The sequence below is a fragment of the Odontesthes bonariensis genome, chromosome 16 (assembly GCF_027942865.1).
Source record: "Odontesthes bonariensis isolate fOdoBon6 chromosome 16, fOdoBon6.hap1, whole genome shotgun sequence".
Lineage (NCBI taxonomy): Eukaryota > Metazoa > Chordata > Actinopteri > Atheriniformes > Atherinopsidae > Odontesthes > Odontesthes bonariensis.
This window is the reverse complement of record NC_134521.1, coordinates 24,536,116-24,563,772: the sequence shown is the minus strand read 5'-3', so window position 1 is coordinate 24,563,772 and position 27,657 is coordinate 24,536,116. Positions and strand designations below refer to the sequence as shown.

The window sequence follows — 27,657 nt, the reverse complement described above, 5'->3', positions numbered from 1 at the left end:
GAGCAGAAATACCTGTAAGCACTGAGTGTAACATGCACACATCACATTTTTAGGGTCAATTAAGGAAATATATATGCAAACATCAGTGCACACAATGACCAAGTAGAGAATATGTAGAGACTTTAAAAGTCTTTCTACTTTAAACCCAAGTGTAGTTTTACATGGATTGGTTGTGTTATCTTTAAGATAGTAAAAACAAACATACACTGTTGATACAGTTTCTGCTGAACTTTCCATAAAGGCATGCCTGTGTCCACAGTGTGTCCAAAAATACTCCAATAGGAGTCTTAATACTACTTAGCAACATTTAGAGTACAGGCACGAGGGCTTCTTTGGAGTATTTAAAAGTGTGGAATGCTGTTTAGAGAAAATACCACAGTAGTGCAGGGGGGCTGTGTGCCAACAGTACAGTAGACTGGCCTCTCTGAAACCTTAGTTTATTTTAGTTCCACTCAATCAAATCACTGAGTGAGTGGTCTTTCATTCTGTAATCTTAGATAAATTTTCTCCTTTGTCTGCTTTTAAGAGAGGGTCCGTAAACAAGCCTTTACTGTTAGAGTTTCTCAGTTATTCTTTTTAAAGGGGGTTTAATACTCTCTGAGGACTGGAATTGGAAATTCTTTAAATGTGACTCCGTCCCACCGAGGGATCTGTTCATCCTACCCCAAAGAGAGCTCAACCCTACACCTTCAGTACTGCATTGAGGACTTTAAGAGGAACTTTACTCTGAAGACCAGTGAGGGCATTTTTACATAGAATGGGAGACTATGATGAAGACACTGCATTTCTGGGACAAACAGGTCCTTATTTCTGGACCACATTCTTCCTCCTTAATACAGTTTTTGTGTCTACTGGATTCAATGGACTTTACATTATCTTTGCTGGAGCAGCTCCGAAACACCACTGTCTCATTCCAGATGTCAATCTGACAGAGGAGTGGAGAAATGCCATCATCCCCTTCACGATAGAGGATGGTGAGGAGGTTCAGAGCCAATGCAGCAGATATAGGCTGGATGTGGTTAGAAATCTTTCTGCAGAAGGATATATTCCTGGAGGGGATGTTAATCTCACCAGTCTGCAGCAGGAGGGATGTTTAGATGGATGGACATACAGCAAGGAGATCTACCAATCCACTATAGTCACTGAGGTTTGTATGGAAGTTAATTTATGTCCATTAAAAGCTCTGCTGCTTTTTCCCCTTTATTTTTTGTTCAAAAATCCCATCTTTCGTATCTCTCACAGTGGGACCTTGTTTGTGACAACCAGTGGAAAGTTCCATTTGCATCCTCAACTCTTTTTGTGGGATACCTTTTTGGGTCCCTGATATCAGGACAGCTTTCTGACAGGTATTTCCTCCTTATTATCACTTCAGTTATCAATTTAGTTACTCTGAAAAGCACTCTTTAGAGCACAGGTCTGTCATTCTGTTACTGGTGTTCGGTTAGCTGCCTTCAAAGGCAACAGCCCCATCTGCTGTTGATGAAGATGCATGTTTTGTCAGGGAAAATCAGATTTGTTACATCTAGACTGAGCTGTTTTCTCTTCAGCATGGTCCTCCTCAGTAAGCTCTTTCTTGAATGCAGGCCAGCTGCCATGTTATTAAAATTCCTTGTTGTAGCATTGTTCCTCAATGCAAGAAATGTGTATTTCATTCTATTTTCTAAATACACTGTCTTTTTACTTCAGGTTTGGGAGGAAGAAGGTGATTTTCATGTCTCTTGGGGCCCAGTGTCTGTCAGTCCTGCTTCAGTCATTCTCTCATTCATGGCGGATGTTCTGTATCATGTTCCTTTTTATTGGAGCTTCTCAGATATCCATCTACATTTCAGCATTTGTACTAGGTAAGCATTGTAAATTACTCCAACACACAGGTATGGCTTTTACTCTTTGCTCACTCATAGCTTTAGGTCACATGGCCATGACTGAACACCATGCTTTTATGTTGGACAGGTACAGAAGTGTTGAGTAAAACCATGCGAGTTCTCTTCACAACGCTCGGGGCCTTCCTGTTTTATTGCATTGGTTATATGACACTACCATGGATTGCATATGGCATCAGAGAATGGAGGACTCTGCTTGCTGTTCTATCTGCAACCTCTGTGGTGTACATCCCATTGTGGTGGTATGTTTCCTCTAAAATCTACTGATTTTTCAGCTTATATTCAAGTAACGCTCCCATTGTCATACACAGTTTAAAAACAAACAAAAACTTCGATGTTGCAGGTTCATCTCAGAATCTCCTCGATGGCTGATTACTCAGGGCAGAGTGGCAGAGGCTGAGGTCATTGTGAGAGACGCTGCAAGGAAAAATAAAGTTGAGGCACCACCTGTAATCTTTAAAGAGTCTGAGGTGAGGCTTCTGTATCAACACTGTTATTCATTCTATGCAAGTATGAACCTAAAACTAATTGATTTTAACCTGTAGTTTGACATTGAGGATTTCTCATAATTGGAAACACAAATGTTATTTCTTAATGTGACTGATTATAACGAGTGTTCTATAACCAGTATTCAAATATAAAAATGTTACTCCTGAGACTTCTTGGAATTGTTTTACTGGCTCACTTGGAGGGTTTTATCCTCCCAATGAATCTGTGTATAAGTAGACTGAATCAAAGCTGACTCAAAAGTACTCCTGTCTCCTTGAATTACCAAAAAAGTTCCAATAAAACAGAAAATGAAATGCTACTTAATTCGCCTTTAAGAACCGATGACAGAAACTTGGGTGGTGTGTCTCCGCATGTTTTCTTGATGCTGAAAACTTTAATTACAAATTGGAATTGAGCATCATTCCATCATTTGTGGAGAAAAAATCATACATAATCCCATCTGCTAAATCTGTTCACGTATTCATCAATTGCCCAATAAACAAAACAGATCATGATATATTTGAGAAATTCTGTGTGAACGTGTGCAAACTGGATCATCATTTTCTCACTGTGGTTTTAGATACAAGAAAGGTCTCCAAGCAGGAAGTACACCATGCTTGATATTCTGAAATCCAAGAACATTAGATGCATCACACTGATGTGTCTCCTTTTGTGGTGAGTGTGGTAGACATAAAGTAATTGTTGTCTATCACAATTTTAAACACACATAAAAAGGAAGCACCATGTATCATATAAACATTCATCCTTCATCATTTATTTGGTAATAAAAAAAAAAGTGCACATGCCTTTAATTCTGATGTTGTTTTTGTCTTTCCAGGATGGCAATAAACATTGGGTATTTTGGTTTGTCCCTAAACACCTCAAACCTGAGTGGCAACCCCTTCATGAACTGTTTTTTATCAGCTCTTAGTGAAGTTCCTGGATACATTGTTTCAACTTTGCTACTGAGGAAATGCCCAAGAAGAGCACTGCTGTCAACATTCCTCACCATCGGAGGGGGAGTTCTGCTGCTCATCCAGTTCATCCCTGACAGTGAGACTTCTTTTATCGCTCCATACCAGCATACACAACATATCATTCACAACCTATTACTGCTGCTGTGTGGTTTAATCTTTAGGAATGCATATAATTTTTAGGCCTGGTCATATGTCTTTTAACATTTACTCTAAAATGCTGTGGAATAGAAGTATTGAAATATAGCTATATACTTCAAGATCATGTATTTAAATGCAGTATTTTCTGAAATTGGCAATATATAGCTTGCCATGAGTGTCTGAAATAACAGTTTCAAATAAGTACACCTTAGAAGCTATAATGGCTCTACAGACGAGCAAGCTAAGTCAGGTGAAATTATCAGAAATTTTCAGAAATATGGTAAATATATTACTAGCACATTCTCTGAGTAGACCAATGTATTAATTAAAATATATTACATTTCATTTGGTTAAATACAGAAAAGACATGATAATTTTCTTTTTTCTCATCTCTAGATTGGAGATAAACTTTCCTCATTTAATCAATTCTGTGTATATAGTTACGTTTTTATCTTTTCATTAAAATATGGTTATTCAGAGGACTTATGGGAAGTCAGTATTTTAGTTGTAGGAGGCAGCGGTGCATTCTGGAGAATTAGATGGTTTTCCAACAGGCGAGTTAGAGCTAAAAGTTACTCAGAACGGGACCACCAGAAAAGGAAACTTCTTGCAATCTACAACTGCTCAAACATAAGAAAAAAAGTTCATAGCAGAACAAGCTGATGCTAAATTGTGGTAGATCAAATTGATTTTTTAATTTCTCCATCGGATACTTAAATATATACTAATATATACTACAATATAGCCATCGCTTGAAGCGCTATGATATATTTTTGGTTTGAGTTGTTTTACCTTCTGGTAGAACCATTCTGAGTAGCTTTTAGGTTTAGTCATTTTCCAGGAATGCCTCTGATTCTCCAAGTGAAGAGCTCTCGACTGCTGTCTGCTGCAGGCAAGACAATGGCAACTTACAAGTATTTTATGGAGTCCCTCAAAAAAAGACCACTCTCTCCACATCTTCTTTAACTCAGATCTGACATGACATTGCATGCTGAACATATCTAAGGGGTATGTGCTTTCTTGCTAAAGTTCAACCAAATTCTGTACAGTTTCCTGTACAGTCCTGTCCTGAGTCCTTTTTTTGTATGTTTCTTTGTTGAATTCTTCTCCCAATCTTCTACCTCTCCTGTTCCTTCTCACTGTAATGAGCTATTGGTCCCCGCTAGCGGCTCACAGAACATCTCTTCCTTTTATCAACCTCTCAAAAATATCAAGCAGTTATTATTTTGTGGGAATCTAGGATGTCTCCAAGCCTCACAAATCACATCTTTGAAGCATTTGCACATAGCAACTAATCACCGACAATCGTAGACCAATTGGCCTAGATTTAGGCCATGTGTCTCCAACCTTTAAAATAACATTAAAGGTAGCACCTGGTATACTGAGATGTTGTGACAGGTGTTTGTACCTCTGTCCACTCTGTCTCTGTCAAAACAGCCATAAGTTTGAGAATTTAGTGTTCTAGTGACCAACCAAACAGGTAGCTGACCCTGGGCATGAATCTTGGTATGCTAAATTTGTGATGTTGCATTCTGGCATGATGGCTGTAGAGCTTTTGGTTCTTGTGGGTCTGGATGGCTTTGCTCTACTTTATCTCATGGATGCTTGTGTGGATTTAGAGCTAGAGAATTTGGAGGTTGAGTCAAAGATTTAGGCTTTTTGAACATTGCATTGAAACAAGGCAAAAAGTTCACCTGTCAGTGTTTTTAATGTAAAGACTGAGTGGCATATTATAATAAGTTAAATCGAGATGAGAACGTTGCTGACTTTTTGTTAGTTAATTGAAATAAATCAACCAGGAAGTTCTTTGGTTAAGTTTTTTTATTCTACATTATATGGCACAGAATAACACAAAAGTCAGTTCTATGGCAGAAGCTTCAAAGAATGCTTAGATCATACACCTAATATACATAAGCAAGCAAACATTCCATGTTTATCCTTGTGTGTATGATATACAAAGCATCAGAATGTCCCTAATTATGAGAGCATTCTGTACCCAGCACAGCTGCAATCCATTTTATATTATGAGTACGACTAATGCTATCTAAATTAACATAAAGGTCAGACAGACTCCAAATAGCAGTTTCAGCTCACATGAGAAGGTACATTTAAAAAGTGAAGCCATGTTCTCATTAATCCACCGTTTATTTTGAAAATAACAAAAAAACAAGGGGAAAAATTCAGAAGAATGTTAAGAGAATACATTTATGAAAGCTATTCCACTTCTATTGATTTTCAATATGTTGTTCATAGGATGTTAGAACTATTTTGTCCTAAGTTTTTTCCCACAGATGTAACAACCACAGTCCTCACCCTTGCATCAGTCTCCAGCCCTCTGGCTACAATTTCCAAAGTGATCCCCTCAGAAACAAGACAGAAGCTGAAGAACACAAATGTGTCTAATCACAGTCTTCATTTTGTAATTCCACATCATATGAGCCTGATTTCTTACCAAGCGTCTGATGTTTATCTTGCTACATTTCCTCTGCATGTACTGCATAATGTTTGATCTGATGCAAGTTCGCTGTTTAACATCTCATCAGATTTTTTTTATTTTATTTAACTTTTTTATTAAACCACTGATCTCTGGTTTGTAGTTATTCAAGAATGCTGTCTTTAACTGCATTCCTTTGGTCCAAAATGGTTAAACACCTGGAGAAAAAGATTATGTCGCTGATCTGATTTCTTCGAGAAGCCTGGGTGCTTCATCATGTGGACCTTGATTGGTGGAGAGGCAGGTAAGCATGAAGGTGGCCTGTCAAGTAGGCATTGGAGGGAGAGGATCTGGATATGGTGGTGGGTTGGGGTGCATTCTGAAGTCTTCTGGGTCATCAAGTTGATCAGAAAACACTTCACTGTCTTTAGGCTCAGATAAAAGGATTAGTTTTGTTTGCTTTGACTCTTTCTTTTTTTTGTCAGTTTTTTTTTTTATATAAGTTTCCATCAGTTTACTCATGTCAAAAGAACAGAAATGAAATATAAAACTGTTTACTCTGTCTTTCCACCTCAGGCCTTCATTATGTTGCTCTGGCACTGGAAATGACTGGGAAGTTCGGCTTCACCATGGCCTTCAGCACTGTGTACATCTACACCGCTGAGATCTACCCCACTGTACTAAGGAATGTTGGCATGGGAATGTGCTCTTCTGCTGCTCGCATTGGCAGTATCACAGCTCCTTATGTCATCTATTTAGGTACTTGAATGTGCTGTATTTCTTGTAGAGATACTGCATATTCAATGCAATGTCATGAAAGAACAAAATTCTCTGCACATATGAAGAACTCAGTATGTCATTTCAGCTCATCTGTACTGAAGGGAAACCATGCCATTTACTAAAACAGACTTTTGCTTCTTTGTTATTCACAGGTACATATAATAAGGTTCTACCTTATATTTTGATGGGAAGTCTCACAATCGCCTCCTCTGTGGTCAATGTTTTCCTACCAGAGACACTGAATAAAGATCTTCCAGAAACAGTGGAGCAGATGCAAGAATGTCAAGGGTATGTGCATTTTCCTTAAACTCAAACTTGACTGTATGCGGCTAACGCACTAAACTAGCCAGATGGGGTTATAATATTGCAGTGGGTTATGTCCTTCAAAGTGCTGTACAGGGAAAGAAATATATATATATTTAAAGTCTACGCATAAGATTGCTCGACTAAATGATTTAAGCCTTAAATCATTAAGTCGAGCAATCTTATGCGTAGCCAGCGTAGACCAGTCTAAACCCAACTCTTCCATCGTTTGGCGTACTTTACAAAAAATATCCTCTCCTGTCGTAGTATCCGTGAGACTTTGTAGAGCTGCCAGCTCCTCGGACACACAAAATTTGAATTAACTCCCCGAATAAAAATCAGCAGTTGTGCTGTGTCCTGCATGTCATTGCTCTCATCCATTGCCAATGTAAAACACTCAAAATCTTTAGCTTTTTCTTTTAGCTGGATATGTACATCATGTCCCATTTCTTCTATTCGCCTGGTTACTGTAGATGCGGACAGACTAACTGCGTTCAGGGCATCTTTTTTGTCCGGACAGCATTCAAACACTTCTTAATGAACTCCCCATCACTGAACGACTTTCCATAGCTTGCAATCAGTTTAGCTACCGTGAAGCTGGCCCGAACGAATGACAGGTTTGTCTGTGTTTCGCGTAGCATTGTACTCTGCTGGGCAGCTTGGCCACCTTGTCTCTCCTCACTTGACCGTGCAAGCTAGCATACTGCCCTCTGTGGCGACTTTCATAGTGCCGGCGAATGTTGAATTCTTTAAACACCGCCACTGTCTCCTTGCAGATTAGGCAAACACCCTTTTCCTTGCACTGGACAAAAAAATATTAATTTGTTCACTGCTGTTTAAAAACTCTACACTCCGAATCTATTTTCCGTTTCGACATTTTGTTTTCTGCTTTTCTTTCGTTGGCTCGCCTCGCCCGCGAGCACTTGACCGTTGATCACAAGCAAAGTCAAGTTGGAATATATCATTGTGTGTGTGTGTGGGGGGAGTCAAAATTAGCTACAACTGTAAATAATTCGTAAATAAGGTAAATCTTAATTGGAATGCCAACCTTAATAATCAAGTGCGGATATTTTATAATAGGAAAATACCATTTAAAAAAATGGGCCATGTTTAGAGGGATTGTTTGGGATTGTTAAGTGGGCCACTCCAATTGTTTAGGTGGGCCGGATGTGGCCTGTGGGCCGTAGTTTGGGAACCACTGATTTAAGGTAAACACAAGAAACTTGTGCCAGAGAAAAAAAAAAAGGACCAGACTCAGTGAATAATTCCCTAGAATCCCTATATAGATCAGTGAGCACTGCTGACCAACATGTCATTGGGGTCATCAGGTGGGAACTTGGCATTTGTTTTCTCCTGAACAAATCAAGAACAGTATTTCATGTTGGTTACCTTCAAACTAAGAAATAATTACAACATGTGAGCGATGAAGATAGAATAAAGCGGTCAAAAAGAAGGTATAAATGTCATCTGCCATTTACAGTATTTAATGTGCTTTTAATATGGCCTTTTTAACAGTACTTTCTCTGTTGCAGGTTATGTTGTGGGTCCAAAGAGAGGAAATATTTTCAGAATGGAGCAACACGCAACACACCCATTTCACATGAGGGAAAATCTGAAGTGCAGACTCTCACATAGTTGTATTTGATCCCTTTCTTTTGCTAAGATCTGAAAATGAATGTGAAAAATTATTATTCGGGATCCAGAAGTGCTTTGCTCAGAACTGTTTTTGTTATTTTTACTCAGTTGATGTTTGTTAATTCAACACATTGTCTATAATGTTACCAGGAGAAATCCAATAAAACATTTTGTATGAGATTGAAATGCATTTTATCTGATGGGTCACAAATTTTTGTCGAATATGTGTCATTAAAAAATAAACATGAAAACATTCTTAATAGAGAACCTCCTTATTTTTTCATATTTAGTATCAGATATATTGTTGTTGTTCCCAGTGAAGAGACCGCTTCAGTCATTTAACTTTCTAATAAATCCCAGCTAACACAAACTGTTGGTCAGCCTAGTTTAGCATCAAGACTGGAAACAGGTGTAAATATGTAGCCTAACTTTGTTAGTAGGTAACAAACTTTGTCTACCAGGAGGTCTCACTAGTTGACATGTACAACATGATGTACATAAGCCAGTGGGGGAGAAAACAAGTTAATCCAAATCTTAAAGTTATGTTTGGAATTCAAGCACTGGATTGCGGATTGATATTCCTGCAGGTTGAAAGACCTGAATAATGCTGTATTAATTGTCACTAGAAGACTACTGGGTCTCCTCCATGACAAAAAGGGACAACTTAACACTTTTGGGAGTAATGTCGATTCTTCATCGTGATAGAAAATAAGATTCCAGTAACGTGTTCAAATTAAGAAGTCATTACTATCACAATTCAATGAATAATATAAGACACAGACAGCTGTGTTACACTGGGAAATAGTTAGACAATGTTTTAAATAAACCACATATGGTGAACAGTTATTATAGTTAAATGCTGTCCAGGTGCCTGTCTGCTGCTCTATTCCAAGGCTGTCTTCTTGTTCTTGTCAAAATCATGAGTCCTGGTTTGCTGCCTCTCAGGACTTTGGTTCTCTGAATTAGTTTATGAACAGCCACATTTGAACTCTAATCTCTATCTCTAAACTGTGAAACTGCAATAAACGACTCGTGAGTTCCTGAAAAATACAGCGTTCATTACTGTTTTATCTGTTCTTGGAAATGATTTACCATCTTTTTCAGAGTTCCTTAAATGATTTATCCTTCCTTCACCTGTTACGTCTTTATCATATGTTCAACACTTGTTCATTACTAGGGTGTTTCTAAGTCTAAAACTGTGTTGTTTTCTTTATCAAAAAACAGCTCAATTATGCCTAGATAAAAGAGTGCTACAAAAGGTTTCACTGTGTTGTATAGAATTGTGTAACCTCCCCCATTTAGCGAGGTGAGGCATTTAAAACGCGAGCTCAGGTTTACATTTCACTTGTCCTCTTGGCATATCACAGAGTAGGAGGGCACGCTCTTTCGTTTATATTAGTACTTACAAAGCACTGGCTAGACTTCTGCTTTTATTTTTTAACAATCTTAATTTTTGTGAGGTAATGGGCAGCATCAAGATCAGAGACTATGACTCCATCACATCTTTCCTTGGATCTTGGGGACCCTTTCAGCGAAGGGTTTTTTTTGCACTGGCAATCAGCATCCTTCCAAATGGATTTACTGGCATCTATATAGTATTTGTGGGTGATACCCCACCTCACGAATGCTATATTCCTGAAAACTACAGCATCAATGAGGTGTGGAGAAACGTGACAATCCCACTGGAAACAATTGATGGTTCTACAAGGCGCAGCTCGTGCAGGAGACTTCACCTGGAGACTGTCAGGAATTATTCTCAAAATAATTTCATCCCAAATGTGGATGTGAATGTGAGTGAAATTCCTTTGGAGATGTGTCAGGATGGGTGGACATACAGCAAAGAAATCTACCAGTCAACTATTGTTACAGAGGTAAGGAATAAGTCACTAATTTTTTTCTTTTTAAATTTCCCCCAAAAATTGTATTTTGCAACATTTAAGTATGTTTGTTGACTTTCTATGAGATGAATTATTGAAAGTTATTTGATTCAACGTCACTTTAAAGTCACGGTTGTTGTTTTTTTTTGTATGATGAGGCGGGGTAAAGGTGATGTACTTGAACCTCAACTAAGAGGAAACTAGCTTTTTTAATTAATTATTGAGAGAAAATAATAGTTTCAATAGTCCTCTGTGAAAATGATTAGACTTCTGGTTTCAGAATCTGGTGCCACTATAACAGAACTGAATCGGTGTAGGCTAAACATTTGCTCACTTTTCATACTGATAGATAGATAGATAGATAGATAGATAGATAGATAGATAGATAGATAGATAGATAGACAGACAGACAGACAGACAGACAGACAGACAGACAGACAGATAGATAGATAGATAGATAGATAGATAGATAGATAGATAGATAGATAGATAGATAGATAGATTTATTCATCCCAATTTGGGAAATTGTTTTGTTGCAGCAGCATACAGTAAAAGATATGAAAACAATTAAAGAAAAAACAATCAAATAGAATATAATAAAATAAATATAAGGATATTTATTATGAAATCAGACAATACTTTATGTACCGATGTAATCTTTTTACTCTGTAAAGCTGTGTGTGTATCTCCCGCTCCTCACTACGGTGCAGCCGTCCCCTTATCTTTCCCTCTGTTTTTGTCAGTGCCTGCTTCCAACTTTTCTTCACTGTTATCGAAAGCCCATTATGCCTAATATCAGACCTCTGACTTCACGTGCTTTGTATTGTAGCCGAGCGTTCTGGGTTCGCTGTAATGTGTAATTATAAGACACAAAGAACGGGACAGGAGACGAGAGAGCGTGTCAGTCCAACTGCTGCTTCCTCTTTATTCCTCTCCGCCGAGAGAGAGACACCTGCCTCAACACGATAACCTCCCCCTACAGGAACCCGGAGGGACACACACCTCCTATTGACACAAACACAAAACAGTCTGTTACAGTATCAAACATGCGCTTTTTACGGCGCTCTATTATTTTTGAATTATTGCAGTCCTAAGCTGCCCCATCCTTTTTCCTCAAAGCCATCCACCTCTCATGATGTAGCTACAAACCTATGCGCTCGTGGATAACCAACTTTTTTTTTTTTTTTTTTACTCAATGATTAATATGTAACCGAAAAAGTCAGACGGCCTTTCTTCTGCTGATTTAGAATTTTGTAAATTATTGAAAGAAACAAAGAATATTCTGTGCTGACTAGTTGTTTTTGTTTAGTTGATTGCTTTGACCACAGTTTTGCAGGAACTGTAAATCATGCTGTTCAGAGGACTTTTCTCTTAGTAATGTGCGAAATGTACGGAGCCCCTAAAGGGACATGGAGGGATTTTTTTTTTTTTTTTTTGCGAGATCTCGCAAAAGTTTTTTCCCAAGTCAGTGAACCGGCAGTAAAACAGACACAGCGATGGAGGAGCCTACCCATCATCCGTGGGAGAAGTTTATTGATTTCTATTTTAGTATTGGGCTAACATATAAAGACATCAAATCCGTTCTAGCACGTAGACATGGCTTTGACGTAAGTGAGAGACATCTGAAATCGCTGTGTCTGTTTAACTTCTGGTTCACTAACGTGGGAAAAAAAAATTTGCGAGATCTCGCAATACTTTTGATACAAAAAAAATAAATCCCTCCGTAGATTCATGAGTCGATCGTTCAAAACTTGAGATTCTTTTGACTGACTCAGGAGTTACGAGTCATTGTCTCCATTAAGTCGTTCACTGACTCACCACTGCTACTGCCAGCTAACTGCAAAGAGGAGACATTCCACACAACTGTTATTCTAACTGCAATTGCGTAAATGTATAAAGCTACTTGCTGTATTGGCTCCGTGCCTGAACGGCTCTGCTCCAGCTCACAGCTTTCTCTCTCCCTCCCAGCTCATAGAGCCCCTCCCATACCCGACAAAACTCGCCAGCTCTCTGCTCTGCATGATTCAGGACTTTATGACTCGTGGGCCTCCCCTGGCCAAACTGGGGCCCTGAGCAGAATTTTATTTTGAGGCCCTCCTCAAATACAAAAGAAATATTTAATCTATCTAATGCCACTTAGGTTTACAACCTTTTTTTAGTAGGAACAAATCAAATGAACAGTCTCTTTCAACAATGGAACAAGCCTTTTACAGATGCACACGTCTGCATTTTCTAGATGCAAAGTCTGAAAGTCATCAATGAGGTCATCATATGACAGCTGCTGTGCCACTTCTGAGTTGATGCTTACGATAGCCAGGCCACTCAGGCGTTCTTGCACCATTGATGAGCTTCAGTTTTGAAAAGCTTCGCTCAGCAGAGGCAACTGGAGAGTTAATGCAATGCTTTAAATCTCTCCATTGTGCGTCAAATAAAGGATTATCTTAATTTATCTTATTTTATCTCATCTTATATGACTGTTATGAATTAACTTCACCAAGAGATGGTATATCTGCACAGAGCTGGGCAGATATGATGGCAGAAAGCTAACAATTGCAAATAATAAATCATTGATTGTCAGGATGAACAGATGAAACACTCACTGTGCATTAACGGAGCTATTTTCCAAGATGGCGGCTGGCAAGTTTGGCGGTCTGGTGACTCTCCTGGCATATGTTTTTTTAAGTAATTTATTAAGTGAGTTTTTAGATAGGCCTACAAACTGGGCGACGAGCATACCAAATAAATGTGCACAGTATGACAATTTAGCAAGTAAACAAGCACTTTGGATTCGGGAAGAAAACCATTCTGGATTGTTTCCTTTTCCCCGGCTGGTATGCAATCAAACGCAACACCAAGTCCATGACCACCGCAAAACGGCAGGTGAACGGTGGCGATTTGATATTGATCAATGATGATAATGATCTACGTGGTAATGATGTTGATCAAGCTTGGCATTTTTTTTAATTATTATTTTTGCAATGCATAGACAAGATCGCAACTTTTAGAGAAGTAAGAGTGAAACAGAGAACGGAACGATGGATAAATGATGGGATACTGGAGGCCATAAGGAGCAGAAAGAGATTATATGATCAATTTAGGAAAAATAAGGATGATGAGAGTTGGATAGAGTATAAGAAAATGAGAAATGAAAAAAAGAAAAGAAAAGAAAGAAAAGAAAAGAAGTGAATAGACTAGTGGATTGTTCTAAACGAACCTATTTTAATGAGAAAATTACAGAGTATAAACACGACCCTAAAAAGCTATGGCAGTCATTAGAGAGTTGGGATATAATAAGAGGCTGAAAACCAAAACATGCAATATTAGTCTAGATCTTGGCAATATGATTATATCAGATAAGGATAAAGTAGCAGACAGTTTTAACACATATTTTTCAACAATTGTTAGCAAGCTAGTTGAAAAGCTTCCTGTCACGTCTAAACAATATGAAGAAAGTAACGTTTTTGATTTCTATTCCCAGCAAGGGGTTCTGCCAAATGCATTCAGTTTAGACAAGGTATCAGAGGCAGATGTACTTATAAAATGTGCAGATGTGGGGCGGCTGTGGCTCAGTGGTTAGAGTCGGTTGTCCAATAACCGGAAGGTTGGCGGTTTGATTCCCACTCTCACTTGGTGGAACTGATAACTGGAGGGGTGTCAGTCCACCTCCTTGTCACGGCTGAGGTGCCCTTGAGCAAGGCACCGTACCCCCATGCTCCCCGGGCGCTTCATGGCTGCCCACTGCTCCAGGTTGGCATCTGTCTCTGAGTGTGTGACCCTGTGCGTGTGTGTCAACAGGGCCAACCTGGATGGGTTAAAAGCGGAGGACCAAATCTACCTTCGGGTATAAATAAAGTCACTTAACTTAACTTAAAACTCCAAAAGTTAGATGGCTCTAAAGCTACAGGTCTTGATAACATTCATCTTGATTCTTGAAAGATGCTGCGGAGAACTAGCCTGGGAATTCCCATGCTGCTTTGCGCTCGATTTCATTCTCACTGCAAAGTCAGCCTGGAAACCACCGCCCTTATTTTTGCCAGAGTTTGGGAACCAATCACAGAACGGGGGGGGGGGGGCAGCAGCAGCAAGACGACGACGACGACGACGTCTATGCGCTACACCGAAGCTTGTAGAGCGTTAATCCAACATGACAGCGGACACAACGTTACCGTTCAATGCAGCCTTAGAAAGTGTTTCGGAGTAGATTCACCCTAGGGTCATTTGAACCGTGACATCCAGCCAAGTAGCCCACCCGAAGTTTTTCCGATATTGGCTGAACATCAGCTGAGTTAACGAGTTATCCCGAATAGCTTAGTACAAGCGCTGATGGACCCTGGCAGTATCTCCAAAATTACCACACTAAAATCACATGTCATGACACCAAACTTCTACAGTTGTACAAATATGGTCTGTACTCACAAAACGATGCATTTGGAAGTTTTTACATAGTCCAGGAGTTTATTATTATCATCAACACAAGCCTGATAGCTTTTCTGCTGCTAAAGCTTCGTTGACGTCACTTCTGGGAGCTGGGAGCTTCAAAGTAAGATGAGGGTTGATCTACTACTGTAGACAAAGCAAGGCTACTCAATTTCTCCATTATTAAAATAAATTAACAACTCTACAACATAAAAATTCATGTAGAATATAGCATATAGGCCTACTTTGTTGTCAATTTAAGTAGCTTAGAGCGCAAGTTTACTTTTATTTTCCATTTTTTTCTTCTTCCTCGTCGAATTTCTGTCGTCATCTGGTATAAGTGATACAATTGGCTATGAATCGCAGGCAAAGCAGCATGGGAAGAACCTGACGTCATTTGATAGACATTCGTAGCGCCCAATAAACGGCTCTAGGCATTCGTAAACCACGCCTCAAATACGAGAAAATGCACACCTAGTTCCCAGACCACCATCTCATCGAGATTGTGGACGCGTCAGCCAGGCTAGCGGAGAACATCACTCCAAGTGTTACACACATCATAAACTTATCTATTGAAAAGGGATACTTCCCTAAAGATCTTAAGCTGGCAAAAGTGATCCCACTTTACAAGAAGGGGAGTAAATTAGATCAGGGTAACTATAGACTAGTCTCCATACTGAGCACAATTTCAAAGCTAATTGAGAGATTAGTTTTTGAGCAGGTAAACAAATATCTCTTATCTCATAACTTACTATACGAACTCCAATCAGGATTTCGTAAATCGCACTCCACCGACACGTCTATTGTATCTAACTGATTATATTAGAAAGGAGGTTGACCAGGGCAAGTTCTGTGGCATGTTTATGCTGGACTTGCAAAAGGCGTTTGATACTGTAGACCATGGAATTCTTCTTACAAAACTGAGGGCTATAGGTTTTAACAACACAGCACTAAAATGGTTTGAGTCATATCTGATGAATAGAGAACAAGTGGTCGATGTTGGGGGAACTTTATCCCAGCCACAAACTGTGCAGTGTGGGGTCCCCCAGGGGAGTGTTTTGGGCCCTCTCCTTTTTCTTTTATATATTAATGATCTTAAATCAGTCTGTTCATGTGAATTATTTTTATTTGCTGATGATTCTGCACTTGTGTTTTCACACAAGGATAAAAACATGGTTGAATCAACATTAAGTATCGAGCTTTCTAATGTCAGCAAGTGGTTATCATTTAATAGGCTTTCTCTTCATCTGGGAAAAACCGAGTCCATCTTGTTTGGGTCTAAAATGAAGTTGAACAAAAGCCAAGGTTTTAAAATATTAGCTGGTTACATTGCACTCAATTCCAAGGAGTCTGTCAGCTATCTTGGGTGTGTACTGGACAGCCAGTTGTCTGATGCTGGTCAAGCCCAGAAAGTAATCACTAAGGTTAATCAACGAGTGCGTTTCCTGGGCAGAATTTGCAAGTATCTGGATCAGAAGGCTTTGTTAACCCTAGCAAGTGCTATAATTCAGCCGTATTATGATTATACATGTTGCTCCTGGTACAATGGCATTACTAAATATCTTAAAAATAAGCTCCAGACCTCACAAAATAAATTATTGATAAGATTTTTACGATTCCAATTCCATTTTCGATTCTGCTTAACGATTCGGTTCTTTATCGGTTCCCTTATCGATTCTCATTTGGAGAAAAAGGATAACAAATCGGTCGATTAGCATTAACTTTGTTTAGTTTAGAAGTAACACGAGTCATGACCTTACAAACCCAACAACGGTGAGGTCCACATTGGTCTATCATGGCCTGGGTAATTTAACTCTTCCCTGCTCTGGTGAAAGGAGAAGCTGGAGGTGAACTGGGGGTAGTACCACCAGCCTCTGGCTCTGAGCCAGTCAGGCTCTGTCTCTCATGATTTCATCTAAATGTAATGCCTGAGAAGGCATTCATTTAACCTTAACCGTTACTAACAGCAGGTTTTACAATGAGGCAAATGGCGAACATGATAGGCAGTGTTTGTTAGTTAGTTAGTGACCTGCAGTGTTAGCCGAGGACATGCTAACGTTGCTAACGTTGCTGGGTTCAGATTCACCGATGTTAATCATTCATTCATAGTTATTGCGTGTTGGTAGTATTTCCTCCTTTTGGTGAAATATTCACTTCGCAAGTTGCCCAGTTGACAAACAATTCCAAGGAATTGAAACACAGGGAACCGGTTCTCAACAAGAACCGGTTTTCGATTCCCATCCCTAATTAACCTGCATTCCTAAGTTGTCTTTATAGCACATGAAGCATTTATTCCTGAAATATACAAACAAAATTGCCATTTAGATTGAATCACCTGAACTCACGATATTGTTTTGGCAGATGCGTTCCATCTTGTTTTGTGAACGTACAGTAGTTTCCTGTCTGCAATCTATACATAACATATATATCCTTGTACATTCCTCTTACTCTAATACCACAATCAATCAGGCTATTGCTGTTGCCTACCCTTAGATCATACTGAAAAAGAAATGTGACTCAATGACTGATAAATTATGTTGTTTTTGCAGTGGGACTTAGTATGTGATGATGCATACAAAGTGCCGCTGTCCACCTCCATTCATTATGTTGGCGTGCTATTGGGAACCATGATATCAGGCCAGATGTCTGACAGGCAAGTACTGTACATAATATTTTTTGGATGTTTTGGAAATAACCCAATTTTTCTTGTTCAAAATAAGCAATACTTCCCCCCCAGGTTTGGGAGGAGGCCAGTACTCTTTGTCATGATGGCTATTCAGACTGTGACACTTACAGCACAGATCTTCGCACCAAATTGGGAGCTCTTCTGCTTAATTTTCTGTGTTGTGGGTGCAGGGGGGTACTCCAACTATACCATTGGATTTGTGCTGGGTATGTTTTTTTGTTTTTTTTTAACAGTAAATGATGCATTGATGATTATCAGGGCCGCTGGAAAATTGAATCTCCAGTCCACAGACAGAATGATCCTCCTCTCTTCTATCTGATGCAATGATGCAAACGATCTTTAACATATGGCTTCTACAGGATCAGAAACTCTCAGCCCAAGAACTCGAGTGGTCTTCTGCTCCCTGGGAGTTTTCATGAGCTCAGCTGTAGGGTACATGGTAATGCCTCTAGCAGCCTACTTCCTTCGTGAATGGCGGCTGCTGATGATTTCAATGGCAGCCTCTGGACTCATCTACATCCCTTTGTGGTGGTAAGGATTTTCATATGTTGAAACTTAATGTTGTATTAATCAATAGGTAAGGAATTTTGTTATAACAGTTGAGTTTTTGTCTGTATTTGCTTGTGTTCTATTTAGTCAAATTAAATGGGTAGCTGTGTCCAGACTTTTGACTGGTACTGTAAGATGTACACCCGGGTATTTTGATAAACGCACATTTTCTAACCTTCGTTTGCAAAAATAACTAGGTACACAGCCCCATTTTTAAAAAAAAACACGTCTACATTGATCAGCATAAATACGCAGTCCGTTCGGGTCCAACCCAGAATCGCCGTCGCTGGCGGTGGTATGGCCGGGCTCTGTCTGCCAAAAGAAGCTCCGCAATTGCTGCCCTCCGAGCCCTAATGCGTTGCTTTGTTGGTCAATAGCTACACTGTATGACTTTAATTTTCAAAAGCACACAAGCGAGTATAGCTCTTAAAAACAGAAATGCTGCTAGTACCTCCATGCTTGCCAGATAAACAATGGACGTCGGTCTTTTACCGCGGATATTGCCCAAAACTCCGTTTTTGTCTCTTTCAACCAGTTTACACACAAACGCCAAACGGAGTTTTTAAAAGATCTCCACTTTTGCCGGAGTTTTTTTTATGCCTAGTTTTCGTAGGAAAAAACTCTGTTTGTGTATAAACGAAAGGCACAAACGAAGGGAAAGGTCTTCGTTTATCAAAATACCCGGGTATGTGTAAACAGCACCTTAGCTTCCACAGAGGAAGTTGCACCTTTATGTCTCTACCATAGCCTCGAATAGACAAGCCAAACGCTGCCTTTAGAGAACAACTTTAACTGTTTGTTACTTGTTTTTTTGTTATTGAATCATCACACTTGGATGATATTCATTCAGCTTTTTTATATTGTGAAAAATGACCAAAACATAGATTTTACACGAAACAATTTTCAATAAATAGCAAAAGAGTCTGACTTTGTTAAACATTCCTATAAAACATATTTCTTCAAAAATGATAAAATCATTTATCTTTTTTTTTCATAACAAGTAGTGAGAAAAATCCTGGAATCAAGTCTAAATATGCAAATGAAAAGATGTTGGTTGCTCCAAGTCAGCTGTGTCTAAAATTTGGAGCAAGCACAAATGAAATGGGAGGGTTGTAAAATGCAAACATACAGGTTGACTAAGGAATACCTCAGAGTCAGCACAGAAAACGCTCAGTAAAATGCCTTAAAACACAAAATATGCAGCTGTTGAACACATGACTGTTTGAAAAACAAATGGGCAAAAACAGAAGTCAATGCTTCTACAAACACTGATGATGAAGGGTTGATGTCAGGTAAAGGTGTATTTTTTTCGGGCAAAACGATGTTTTCAGAAAACTGTGACTCTGGAGTGACTTATAGAGGTTTTGGCAATGGTGCAGCTTCTCTTTTGAAGGAAACCTTGGATTAGGTTAACATTCCTTATTACTTGAGTCGATAATTATCATGTTGTTTTTGTAGTACCCTCAAGAACAAAACACCTACTATTCAACAAGCTTACGCTTGTGAAAGAAATTCAATTTTTTTTACGTTTTAACATTCACTTTTGCTTTGTTTTATGCAATCAATACTCGCTTGGCTTGCTAAAAGTAATAATATGTCAATATTTAGGCTATACACTAGTGTTACATCTGGTAAACAAATCAAATTTCACACACTCACTGTTCTTTCTCTTACTTTCAAAGCCATGTCTGAATGAAGGAACATCAATGGAAAAGTGACTAACATCTGAATGATTGAAGGCTATTGCTTTAACACATTGTTCAACCATTGATGTTATATACACTTCAAGTATTTTCAAGTACATCCCAAAGATTCTCAATGGGGTTAACCCTCTGGGGTCTAAGGCCTTTTCAGAGACTTTGAGGCAGTTGTCACCACCTTGACATTTTCAAGTATTTCAACTAACTGTAAACATCTATGCAAAAGTGACACATATGTTGTATTCGGAAAAGCCTAACAAAAAACAATATGAGAGTGAAGTGAATGTAATACAAACAAGTTTGATTTAAATTGAGGGTAAACACAACTATATAAAACCTTGTAAACAAAAGTGTTGGCTGCATAAAAGTAAAAAGTGCAGTCAGAAATGTTTTGTTGTTTTCACACAAACTGTAAAAAAGTAATTGTAACTCAAGGCAGTGTCTCTGTTAGTTGAATACTAATTAGATGGGTGTGTAACACCCCTGATTGCCCGCATCCCCCTGTCACTCTCCATGTGATAATTGTCTGTTTATGCAGGCTGAGGCTACGGCTACACGAAAACGAAACAAGGTTTTTTTTGAAAACGGGTGCGAAAATTCTTGCGACCACACGGAAACGCGCTGCTGTCCAGACGAAAACGATGAAACGATGCAGTACACACGCCACTGTGTCACGCCACGCTGTGAGACAATAGAGAAGTGTTTAAATTGGCTCACAGCGTCGACGTGTGACTGACGCAAAAACGTTTTAGCTGTAACAATGGAAACGAAACGAGGCCGTTTTCAAACTTTCCCACTCTGGAACCCGTTTTCAAAAACTATCGTTTTGGGGTAGTGGGAACGCCGGCTCCGTGTGGCCGCGACAGCGAAACGATAAGAAAAAGTATCGTTTACAGTGAAAAACGTTTCCGTGTAGCCGCAGCCTGAATTGGGCGTGTTCTCACCTGTGAATAGCCACTCAATCACCTGGTACTTAACATGTGAATAGCGATAGGTGTGGCCTAGGAGGCTGCTGCAGTGAGAGTACAGAAAATCCAAAGATTTCTTTTCACTCTCTTTAAAAAGGGCCAGCTATATCATTTATTTTAATATATATATATTTGAAACGTAGAAGTTTCAAGGTTTTTAATGGTGTCACTTATATGTTTGAATGACAAAAACTCACAGAGTTACAGATGAGTTTTTAGATAGATAGATAGATGATAGATGGATACTTTATTAATCCCGAGGGAAATTTAAGGATCCAGTAGCTTATACAGAATACACTGATTACGAATCAGAATACAAAAAACAACACAAGTGCAACACAACACACAACCACAGACAACACAGCATACTAACATCACAGATCACAGTTCACATACACAAAACAAGGAATGACCAAAAACTGTACCAGAAGAGGAGTGGGATGCTTGTGATGAGTGTGCAGATAGTGCAAAAACAAAGTGTGTGCGTGATAAAGTGTGAGCAGTGCAAACGGGAGAGTGCATGAGGAAAGAGTCTGTGCAAATGGCTAATATAGCAAGTAGAGGAGGGTGTGTTGAATGATTCACACAGTGAAATCCATCTCGCTTCTCCTCTCCTTGCGTGTAGCGTTGAACAGCTGAATGGCCCAGGGGACAAAGGACTTCCTCAGCCTGTCTGATGACCATACCAGTGACCGGAGTCTGTCACTGAAAATACTCCTCTGACTGTCCAAAGTTCTGTGCAGTGGGTGGTGAACATTGTCCAGGATGGTCAGCAGCCTGCTCAGTGTCCTCCTCTCCGCCACTGTGATGAGGCTGTCCAGCTCAGTGCCCGTAACAGTTCCTGCCTTTCTCACCAGCCTGTCCAGTCGCCCCGCATCCCTCTTCTTTATGCTGCCTCCCCAGCACACCACAGCGTAAAAGAGGACACTGGCAACAACAGACCGGTAGAACATGCACAGCAGTATGTTGCAGACATTGAAGGACCTCAGTCTCCTCAGGAAGTAGAGCCAGCTCTAACCCTTCTTATAAATGGCGACTGTGTTGGTTGACCAGTCCAGTTTGTTGTCGATGTGGACTCCTAAGTATTTGTAGGTGTTGACCACTTCCACACTGACCCCCTCAATGAGGACTGGTGACAGAGGAGGCTGGGACCTCCTGAAATCCACCACCATCTCTTTGGTTTTAGTGGTGTTCAGTTGGAGGTGGTTGTGTCTGCACCACTTCACAAAGTCATCCACCAGGCTCCTGTACTCATCCTCCAGCCCCTCCCTGATACACCCCACAATAGCAGTGTCATCAGAAAACTTCTGGATGTGGCATGACTCTATATTGTAGGAGAAGTCTGATGTGTACAGGGTGAACAGGACTGGTGAGAGCACAGGCCCCTGTGGAGCGCCAGTGCTGCAGACCACAGTGTCTTTTGGTGTCAAAAATCCCGCCAGAGTGTTAAGGTCTGGACTCTGTGGTGGCCAATCCATGTGTGATAATGATGTCTCATGCTCCCTGAACCACTCTTTCACAATTTGAGCCGAATGAATCCTGGAATATGGAAGAAAAAATCCACTGATGGAATAACCTGGTCTTTCAGTATATTCAGGTAGTCAGCTGACCTCATTCTTTGGGGACATAAAGTTACTGAACCTAGACCTGACCAACTGCAGCAACCCCAGATCATAGCATTGCCCCCACAGGCTTGTCCCCCTGTAGTTCTACCGTTGTTTTTTACGATTTGATTTCACCAAATGTTAAGGGTACGCCGATCATGATCATTCAAGATTTTTTTTCGACTGCTTTTCTTCCTCAAAGATGATGGTTCCCCACTATCCTTCCAGTTTTTAATAATGAGTTGAACAGTCCTTAACCCATTTTTAGTAGTTTTAGCAATCTCCTTAGATGTTTTCTTTGCTTGATGCGTGCCAAAAATTTGACCCTTCTGAAACAGAACAGTTTAAGAAATGCTACCTTGCTACTCACTGCATCAGTTAGGATTAAATGACTTGTTGCTAGCTGAAACATAATCATCCATGCATTAATTATCCAATGGGATGGTCTTACCTATTTTCCTTAGTTAAATCCAGATGGGACTTTTTTTTCGGACGGGCAGTGTATGTTGCATGTTCGAATGGCTTAAGAAAGGCTCATGCATGACTGAATCAGAAACTGGGATGGATAAGTTTTGGTTTGAGTTAGGAGTATCCAACTGATTGATCTCATCATTCTTTTTTTTTATACACAACTAACAAGGGTTCACTTTCACCTCTCATCAGGTATATCTCTTGATAAGATGAATCAGACTGTCCACCCCTGGCTAGAATTAAACATCAATCTCCAAACATCAGTCGAGAAAACTTCCAGAAACGTTTTGTACATTCAGATAATTTGCTGTTGTGTTCAAACTCCTTGTCAGGTGCATTTATATGTTGTGAGTGTATTTTTAGATGATGTTTGTCTTTCCAGGTTCATCCCAGAGTCCCCTCGCTGGATGCTTTCTAAAGGAAGAGTAAAGGAGGCTGAGGCCATACTAAGAGAAGCTGCAAAGAGCAATAAAGTAGAGGCTCCACAGGCTATTTTCACGCAAGCTGAGGTATCTTTATCAGCAAGCACATGATCATCATAATCTATACACATGCTTCAGAAGGGTTTCGCTGAGTTGATCTGTTCTAGCCCATTACATCTAAATATGGCAATACCACAGACAATACAAACATCCAGCTCATCACTTTGAGTTGCATAAATCTCGTTGACTTTACATTTTCATTTTCAGTTTAATTGCTGTGACAATTCCCTCTTGTTTTCTACAGATTGAACATGCTTTGGCAATGAAGGATGAGAAAGTTAGCATTATGGCCATCCTGAGAAGCTGCAACATCGCATGTATTACTTTGCTGTGTGCAAGTTTGTGGTACGTCTTCAATTGCCCAGCATGTCCCTAACCCTTAATTCAACAGCCCAACTGAAAGTGTTGTTTATAACAGACGGTGATTACAGTTGTACCCATAACTGTTTGCCTTCTGTATGTAGAAATGTGAGTTTCTAATCTAACATGTTTTTTTTTTTGAATATCTTGGCAGGATGATCATCACCATTAGTTACTATGGTTTAATCCTCAATACTTCAAACCTGCACGGCGACCCTTACCTAAATTGCTTCTTCTCTGCTGTGGTAGAGGTTCCAGCATACTTAATTGCTTTGTTGCTGCTCAAGTATTGCTCCAGGCACCTCTGTCAGTCTTCCACTCTTATTGTTGGAGGTGTGATGATCCTCTGTGTTCATCTCATTCCAATAGGTAATGCTCAAATCTACATAAAAAGGGTTGTGGATTACTGAGACTTGACAAATGATGGGTTGTGATAGATTAGCAAAATTCTATAGACTTGAACCCAAAAAAATGGAATGAAAACACATTGGAGAAGGGAAAAGTTGGCCTCTTGTGGGTTTTTTTTGTCGAAGGGTGTATTCTAACTAAAGGGGTACCCACTGTATCAAATTTGAATGCAGAGGCCTCCAGCCCAAATGTCAGTTTGTGGTGAGTTGAGTGAGAATGTGCTGGTGGCGACATTGGTCTGAAAAAGCCCATCTGGTGATATTGTAAAAAATATTTTATTGCATTGTTACTAATAGATTAGTAATGGGTAGAAATTGCATAATAAATCAAATCAAACTTTATTTATATAGTACAAAGGGCTTTACATAATAAAATCAATAATGGAATCAATTCATGCATCAACATTCAACATTCAACCTAAACCTTCCTTAACCATTTACGCAATCATTCTAACACCATGAAAAAACATGCCGTAAGTACTAATCGTAATTAATTATGCGTAGTACCTGCGTGTTGTGTATCTATATATATCTATATATATATATAAATCAACATATCATGGCATAAAATGTATGTGTGTATATATGTATATGTATATATATACACATTTTATGCAATGATATCTTGTTGGTTTCAAGATATCTATCTATCTATATATCCTAGGTGCTTATAATTTTTTTCTATATTTTTTCACACCTATGTGTCGCCACAGCTTAATTTTCTCATTCCCATGCATTACTATCTCGTGGCTGTAAAATGTCATTGGTATAATCCACCAATGTCCACATGGGGTCCATTTGAGGCTGCCCAAACCGAGATTTTTTCCTTAACCTAACAAAGGAGTTTAGTAAGCAAACCCAAATGAACAAATGCTTCAAATGAATTATCCAAAATAGCCTTATAACCATTCTAAATAGAAACAGTTCATATGGGGTTTCTTAACTAAAAGTGTCACATCAGTGCCAATACCTCAAGGGAGTTTATAAATTCACTACAACAACTTTTAATTGTCTTTAAATTGACATTATTTCCATTATAAAAGTGTCTAATGTGTTAAAAAAAAAAAGACAAGTATGTTGGTTCAAAATGAAAAACTGTTTAAGAACTCTAAATGAGTTCATAGAGCGGATAAAAGAAGTGGTTGTAACCCCCAAGATGCAAAGATGTATGTGGCAGTTGTAGTGTTACTCTTATTGTAATTGTATTAACAAAAACAAACAAACAAAAAATAGCTTTATGAATGTCACTGAAAGCTACCTGGCGAGCCTATGCCCCTGCTACCTTTCATAGGCACTTTTAAGATATGTGTATAAATTAATATCAAATTGTATATAACACTTCATAATGACAGATGGAAAAATAAAAGGGTATAGCATTTCATGAGAAGAGTAGACTGTTTTAAATGGTAAGCTATTGGAGGCAGATGTTTGGCTTAAGCTACACATAAAACCCTCAGTGGTATTACACTTTGAGGTACTGAGAATTGCCCTCACTTTGCAGATCTTGTTTCTACCCTCATCCTTTACTAATAGTCTATGTTTGAATATGAACTTCTGTCTTTGCTAGCCCTATGACGGATGGTCGAACTGTTCAGGGTTTATCCCTCTTCACACTCAGCATTAGCTACAAAAAGCTCCAACCTTCATTTCATGTTTTTTAGCAAGTGTTGCAATGTTCAGCAAATCTTTTTCCATAGGTCTGCCGAGTGTTGCTGTGTTTCTTGAGATGTTTGGCAAGTTCGGAATAACATCTGCATTCTGCATAGTCTATTCCGTCACATCAGAGCTCTTCCCCACTGTTATCAGAAATACAGCAATGGGCTGTTGCTCCATGGCTGCACGCATTGCCACCATCATCTCTCCTTTTATCATTTATCTCGGTAAGACTATCAATTTTTCTATTTTGAGAAATTTGAGCCCATACCATGGCAATTATAATGACATGGGTAGTAGAAGGAATTATGTCTAAACCATAAATGAATTCAATCTCAATAAAGCATAAATTTAAATGAATACAAACTTCTATTTTCTTTTTTTTTTTTACCAGTACTGAAACAAAAACACTTCTTCCAGATGTTTTTAAATGTCATCGACGAAATGATTTATCAGTAAAATAAATTGCAAATTAACTTACAATGACGATTTTTATTTTTTTTTTTACATATCTTGTTTGATATTTAACAACAAAATATGTTTTAGTGCTGTCAGCCGTCAGCAATGCACATTACAATCTTAGTATTACTTGTTCTCTGCGTCCCTTATTGCGTGTTTTTATATGTTACTGACAGGAAAATACTACAGTTCACTCCCGTACATTGTAATGGGCGTTCTAGCCCTTTGTGGAGCTGTGTTGTGTTTTATACTGCCAGAAACATATCGGAAAGCCTTACCAGAGTCCTTATCAGAAATTCAGACAATTCACAGGTAAGTGGTACCTGCACTGTAGTATCTATTTCTCACCTCTACCTTAGACGCTGTTTTAACAAAGAATACCTGCTGTTGGACTCAAGTTACATTGATTTTCTGAATTTATTGGTGAACTGTTTTATTTACATTTAACATAAGCTAGATATTAAATAGTTAGTTGTCCTAACTAGTTGCTTTATCATTTTAACAAGAAAGCTAGTTTTCTTACTTTCATGCAACTGATAGTCTTTTCCACTGTTGTTGAATGTCTTCTTTTTTGCTCACACAGGAGAAGAAGAGGAAAGAATGCTGAAACTGGAGAAAAGGTTGCCATTTCCCAAGCTAATGAAACCAAGTTGTAGTTTTTTTACGACTGCTATCTGCTATACTTTTGTTCTTGCTTTGTCTGAGATAGACTCATGAGAGAGCAGCAACTGCTTTTTTTTGTTTGTTTTTTTGGAGGGAGGGTTTTGTTTAATGTACTGTGTTTTGAAATGCGGGCCATTTTAGTTGGGCATGTGATCTTTAAAGTCGTGACACTTGTTGTCAATCAGTTTTGAGCAAAACTGTTGTGTAAAAAGACTATAATAAATAATAAATAAATAAATAATGGTTTATCTTTTATTCTCATGTTGATCATATATATATATATAAATACTAAGTTTGGTACAAAATGTAAATTTACTTTACGCTAATTGGCTCTACATGCAAATGATATATAAAAAAAGCCATGTGGCCACCCTTTCAGTTCTGTGTCCACCTTAATGCACTACAGAAGACAATACTGTAACTTCAGATTTGCTGTAAAAGGTAAGGGTGGATGGCAGGAGTAACCTTCTTTATCGGCCCTTGTTGCAGCAAAGCTGAAGAAATATCTGGTTGAGGGCACCTGTTGTTTAATCTATGTTGTGTAGAAGGAGTGCAGCATCTGGCTCTGGATTTGTTTTCCTTCAATTGTTTTTTCCTGTGTTTTGTTGATTCTGTTTTCTTGTTTGTATTCTTGGTATTTTGATTTATTAGTTTGTATTAAGATTTATTCTCTGTATTAATCTTTTCTTCATTTGCCTTTTTGTTTATTGTCCCTCTTACGCTTTG

General features: G+C 38.9%; 2 protein-coding genes across 2 annotated transcripts; both read left to right on the top strand.

The window, feature by feature from the left end:
- The first annotated feature begins 235 nt into the window (after positions 1 to 235).
- On the top strand, positions 236 to 8,891 carry slc22a5 (solute carrier family 22 member 5). Its single transcript, XM_075487289.1, has 10 exons — positions 236 to 1,147; positions 1,243 to 1,346; positions 1,687 to 1,841; positions 1,951 to 2,122; positions 2,224 to 2,350; positions 2,950 to 3,044; positions 3,208 to 3,422; positions 6,495 to 6,677; positions 6,851 to 6,986; positions 8,534 to 8,891. Exons 1-10 carry the CDS (start codon positions 758 to 760, stop codon positions 8,634 to 8,636), a joined length of 1,680 nt encoding a protein of 559 aa, XP_075343404.1. The 5' UTR covers positions 236 to 757; the 3' UTR covers positions 8,637 to 8,891.
- A 1,208-nt stretch (positions 8,892 to 10,099) lies between these two features.
- Positions 10,100 to 26,924, top strand: slc22a4 (solute carrier family 22 member 4). Its single transcript, XM_075486764.1, has 10 exons — positions 10,100 to 10,507; positions 17,479 to 17,582; positions 17,667 to 17,821; positions 17,975 to 18,146; positions 23,290 to 23,416; positions 23,634 to 23,734; positions 23,904 to 24,118; positions 25,854 to 26,036; positions 26,445 to 26,580; positions 26,852 to 26,924. Exons 1-10 carry the CDS (start codon positions 10,100 to 10,102, stop codon positions 26,922 to 26,924), a joined length of 1,674 nt encoding a protein of 557 aa, XP_075342879.1.
- The last annotated feature ends 733 nt before the right edge of the window (positions 26,925 to 27,657 follow it).

Bases quoted from the DNA above. Each gene is read 5' to 3' on its own strand.
- slc22a4 (XM_075486764.1), top strand. From the start codon at position 10,100: ATGGGCAGCATCAAGATCAGAGACTATGACTCCATCACATCTTTCCTT. The intron at 23,735-23,903 runs GTACGTCTTCAA...ATATCTTGGCAG, and splicing joins TTGCTGTGTGCAAGTTTGTG to GATGATCATCACCATTAGTT. The intron at 26,037-26,444 runs GTAAGACTATCA...TGTTACTGACAG, and splicing joins TCCTTTTATCATTTATCTCG to GAAAATACTACAGTTCACTC.
- slc22a5 (XM_075487289.1), top strand. From the start codon at position 758: ATGGGAGACTATGATGAAGACACTGCATTTCTGGGACAAACAGGTCCT. The intron at 2,123-2,223 runs GTATGTTTCCTC...TCGATGTTGCAG, and splicing joins GTGTACATCCCATTGTGGTG to GTTCATCTCAGAATCTCCTC. The intron at 6,678-6,850 runs GTACTTGAATGT...TGTTATTCACAG, and splicing joins TCCTTATGTCATCTATTTAG to GTACATATAATAAGGTTCTA.